At 36.8% G+C, this 5,275-nt stretch overlaps 1 protein-coding gene across 2 annotated transcripts; it reads right to left on the reverse strand.

Annotated features, from left to right (window-relative positions):
* Window positions 1–456: 456 nt before the first annotated feature.
* On the reverse strand, window positions 457–1,617 carry LOC129722375 (uncharacterized). 2 transcript variants are annotated; one of them, XM_055675773.1, is made up of 4 exons: window positions 1,446–1,617; window positions 1,288–1,384; window positions 975–1,202; window positions 457–916 (listed from the first exon to the last, which is right to left on the reverse strand). In XM_055675773.1, exons 1-4 carry the CDS (start codon window positions 1,482–1,484, stop codon window positions 615–617), a joined length of 666 nt encoding a protein of 221 aa, XP_055531748.1. In that variant the 5' UTR covers window positions 1,485–1,617; the 3' UTR covers window positions 457–614. The 2 variants fall into 2 exon arrangements, with proteins under 2 accessions (XP_055531748.1, XP_055531747.1); XM_055675772.1 differs by having other exon boundaries at window positions 975–1,235.
* Between the last annotated feature and the right edge of the window lie 3,658 nt (window positions 1,618–5,275).

Raw genomic sequence — 5,275 nt, forward strand, 5'->3', positions numbered from 1 at the left:
CTTACCTACTGCCACAATTCCTTAAGTTTGAGATGAGCAGCAGCGTGGGAGGGGGAGAATGTGCAAGCGCCCGTTTATTTTTGAACTTGACCTTCACCAATGATGAAACTCTGTTCGACATGTTGCATGGCAGTGCGCGTCTCCCAGTCGGGGAGCCGAGCACACTTTTCATTACGAGCGAAACGTGACACAAACTAGACGGAAAATATTACCGTTTTGGTGTGGCGATATGCAAAGGGAAATCGCTGTTGGAAAATCCAAGAATCTAATTGTGGACTTTGTTCGATAAGTAGGGTTTTGCATAGTAATTGGAGTATATTTTTGCAAAAAAAAATAGCCAAAATTAAAAAAACTATATGAAAAGCCAGCTGGGTATTGAAAGTCCCAGTGAAGATTCTGCAATAGTCCAAACCCATGTGGATCACTTCATGAAAACACTTTTGATACATTAAGCGTGTTTATTTATTTAAAGAATTACTGCCGAAACGGCAAAAGGTACATCTAAAGCAGGTATTACACGAAGCAAATATTTGCTATATTTGGTACGGATTTTATTTTGTGCAAATAAAAATCTGTACCAAAAATAGCAAATATTTGCTTCGTGTAATAGCTGCTTAAGACTGATGTTTCTGTTCAAATATAGCATTACTGTTGAATAAATCTGGACTGCTTCCAGCTCTCAGGTTGGCAAACTGCTGTGGATACAACCAGTACATGTTAGCATCATCCTGGGTTTTCCTGGTTGCCACCCAGGGCTGGTCCTGCAAATGTTCCCAGTTCAGTCCTTCGTTGACGATTCTCGACATGTAGATAGTTGGGATTGAACCAACGCAGTTCGGGGTTTCTTTCCGGCAGCAACTGTGACAGTTATAGTAAGCTCCATTTGGATAAGAGTTGCACTGGTTGGAGTTGGGTCCTACGTGAAGGAAAATCATTTTGACAATTGGTTGGCGCTCAAAAATTGAAAAACTCACGCTGTAAATTCAAACCAAGTCCCAAACCTAATCCTTGAACCAATCCTCCAACCAAACCTCCAAGAAGTCCACCAACATTTTCACCGACGGGAGATAGTAAAGCACCAGCTGGGATGTCCGACTGTACTGCACCATCCTGTCGATATCTTGATGACGGATAGGGTCTTTGTGGTTGCTGGACCGCAGCATAGTTTGGTGTACGGATTTGCTCACGAATTTGGTTATTTCCTACGCGGTTTGCGTGTTCAAAGTTAACGGCTCCTGTGTTAATTAAAAGGGAAATTTTTTGCAAAACAATTGCTTCAGGACTTACCTTTGACATTATTGTGGTCGAAAAATTGTGGCTTAGCTTCCAAATGTTGTTGATCTTTTTCATTCGCTTTAATAGAAGCGGCATTGGAAAAAATGATCTGTGAAAATGATGAAAAAATTTTATAAATTAAAATCCTCGGGATGCGCCGTATCACTTACTAATGCCAACAAAATATATGTATTTTTCAAAACCGTCATTACGATTTTATGATTCCAAAATACTTTAGAACAATGCACTAGTACAAAGAATCGAACTCAGCTATTAGTTCGTTAAACAAAAAGCACTCTGATCGGTTCTGTAGTTCGGGAGCCACTGATGCTTTCCTTCGGTTGGAAGGATCTATTTAAAGGCCTACTCCTGAAGGACCAGTTGCTTTAATTTCTGTGCAACGATTAATTGCTTACTTTACCTCCGCGTCTATTATGCAGATTGAAGCCCGATCCTTTGCCGTTCCAGCATGAGTTAAGGATAGTGAATTTGATGTGACTGCTGGATTCGTTATTCGCCGACAGGTTGGTCGGTCATCCCTCAAGCACGATTCAGTGGTTTTCATGTTTTTATATGCAACCAAGCGAAGAAATCAAATCAGCGAATTGTCAGTAATCCCAGACAGAATGGAGGAACATAAAGACGAAACCGATTAAACGATCGGCTATGCTACAAATGTCGTACCTTTCCGTACGCAATGCAGTCATGATAATGCGTGAAATAAATCTTTCGCGCTAGCCTATAACCAGTTGTTGCTGGATTGCAAATTAAGATGCGTGACAGGCGTGTAGCGGAATATCCGTGCAGTTATCAGTCTTAGGGAGTCAAAGGACCTCATTTTCTATCCAGAAACAATGGCATCTCTATATCATGGAGCATTAATCATGCGATGGCGGTTTCATCTTTGAGTGTTCGGTATTCATTAGGACCTGAGTTTCTGAATAATTATATCGTTTTGTAAGTTATTGTTTTGAGAGTTCAATATAAAATTTAATGCTTTTATATATTATAATCGTTTTTCTAAAGATTTGGAGTAAGCAAATGTCAATAAAAACTTAGCGAAAGATTTTCGAAAACCATTAATCCACCTGGCGGTCAGACTCAGCCTTTCTCATTCAAACTTATTATTTGTAAAAATAGATTTACATGAATGCTCAAATCCAAAAGGTATATTCACTCTTTGGGTCCTAAAATATTGATGTTGTAATTAAAGTATAAAATATGAAATTTGACGTAATGCTAGTGCTTCAGAAATAGCGAAATATTAGAAATGACTCTTAATTTCGAACAATTTAATCACGAGCGATACCGGGAACGTTCAAATGGTACGATACCACATTTAAATCATGTTGAGGCCATATATATTGATCAAAGCAGCTATAGTGTTGAATAGTCTTTGATTTTCTTTTCTTTACAAAACTTTTGAACAGTATATCAAATTTTTATGAAGTTTGTTATTTGTAAGTTTGAGAGATGACTCGTTTGTATGACACTAGTTCTGTTCAAATAAGTCGTGTAATACTTAAGATAATAGACTTTCGTTGCTTTACAAATTAAAACATAACGGTTTCTTAAGTTTGATTACAATCAAATGAAAAAGGTAACGTATGGAGGAGCCAAACTTTGAAACCACGTGTTCAATCATAGTTCATCAGTTAACCCTTAACTATCCCGTTCATTCGATATTAATATTGTTCAAATCTGTTGTGTAGTTTCAAAGATAATGAAGTTTAGTGATTTTCACATTTCGATACATTACAGACGGAGCTACATTCCGATTACAGCAAAATTCAATAGGGTGTTATGAGGCAGCTAGACCTTTATTTGATACTAATTCTGTGGAAATCAGGTCAACCATCTCTGAGAAAAGTGAGTGAGCCCAAGTAGTCATCAGAATGTTCCTTTTCATAGCTGGATTTCACATTTTTAAACATAACAGGAAAAGTAATAATCCGTTCGCAAAAAAAAATCATTAGGGTCTTATGGGGCAACAAGGCTTTCCATATGACACTGATTTTATGAAAATCGGTCCAGCCATCTCTGAGAAACATGAGTGAGATTAAACAGTCTCCAGAACACGTTTCTTTCTGTAACATCTGAACCATATGTTCAATCTTCATAAAATTCAAAAGTTGAGGGTTTTTAGGTAGCCCGTTTATTTGAAACCAATTTTGTTCAAATCGGTTGTGTAGTTTCTGAGATATGAATGTTTCGTGATTTTTACATTAAGATACATAACCTCTAAACTAGTAATTAGATTACAATAAAACTCAATAGGGTCTTATAGGGCAACTAGACCTTTCAATTGCAATTAATTTCATTGAGATCGATTAAGCCATCTCTGAAAAAATCGAGTGAGATTGGAAGAGCACGAATGTTTTGAAATGAAATTGGGAGAGCGTTACACACACATACATACAGAAAATGCTCAGCTTGTCGAACTGAGTCGAGTGATATACGACATTCGGCCCTTTTGAGCACTTTTATACCTTCAGTTTTTGCAGTGATTGCTATACCTTTCTAGGAGAAAGGCAAAAAGTGAAATGATAGATATGACTTTTAATTTCAACTTCAATCCCGAGCAAGGCCGAAAACATTGAAATAGTACAATATCAAATTGAAATGATGTTGAGGCCACATATTTTGATCGTAGCTATAGTTTTAACAGTCTGCGGGTTACGTTTCTTTCTATAACTTTCAAACCACATGTTTAAACATTATGTAATTCATTGTTTAAGGGTGCTTTTAACATTAATTTGAATTCTACTATGTTCATAGCTTCTGAAATATAAGAGCGATTTTTACATTCTGACGCAGCGCCAAAACTAAAAGTTTAATTACAATGAAATTCAATAGCAATCTAAACGGACCCTTCATTTGACACCAAGATAGAAAGAATCGGTTAGACCATTTCTGAGAAAAGTGAGTGCGAAAGAAAGGTGCACATACACACGTACACACCCACACACAAACATATACACCTATACATGCATACATGCAGAAAATGCTCGATTCGTCGAACTGAGTCAAGTAGTATATGACATTCCGCCATTTGGATCACTTTTCTACCTTTTAATTAGCCAGTGATCGTTAGGCGATATGTCAATATATTTACTTTCATTATGTGATTTCACATTTTTATAAACAACGGACAAAGTTGCAATCCGATTATAATGAAATTCAATAGCAACCTATGGGGCAACTAGACCTTTCATTTGACACTAATTTTGTGAAAATCGGTGAAGCCATCTCTGAAAAAAATGAGTGAGTTTAGACAACCTCAGGATAACTTTTCTGTACATCACTTCTGAACCATATGTTCAATCATAACGAAATTTAAAAGTTAAGGGTTCTGGAGATAGCCCGATCATTTGAAACCAGTTTTATTGGAATCGGTTGTGTGGTTTCTGAGATATTGATGTTTCGTGATTTTTACATTTTGATACATAACCTCTAAACTAAAAATCCGATTACAATGAAATTCAATAGCAACCTATGGCGCAACTAGAACTTTCATTTGCAATTAATTTTATGAAAATTGATCCAGCCATCTCTGAGAAAAGTGAGTGAGAAAAAAAAGTTGCACATACACACACACACACACATACACACATGCATACATACATACAGTGTCGAGTGGTATATATATCGGCCATTGGGACCACTTTTATACCTTCGATTTTCCCAGTGATTGCTATACCTTTCTAGGAGAAAGGCAAAAAGGTAGTAAATTTTATTTGTTCAATAATACCTTATTGAGACGATGCCTTTGTTCAGCAAGTGGAAACCATTCAACCTAATAGTGGCACGATACCATGATGAGGTTTATAATAAATCGGGACCCGCCACAGAAGATCACTGGTCGTAGTCGAAAACGTTCCCAACAGGAAAAAAAATCAAACTATTGTATAATACATAAGTAAGACATATTGAGGAATATTGTACTCTCATATGAAATATTTATACTACCTCACACGAGGAACGCGTAGAGTCACGTTTC

This window comes from Wyeomyia smithii, chromosome 2, assembly GCF_029784165.1.
Source record: "Wyeomyia smithii strain HCP4-BCI-WySm-NY-G18 chromosome 2, ASM2978416v1, whole genome shotgun sequence".
NCBI classification, from domain to species: Eukaryota; Metazoa; Arthropoda; class Insecta; order Diptera; family Culicidae; genus Wyeomyia; species Wyeomyia smithii.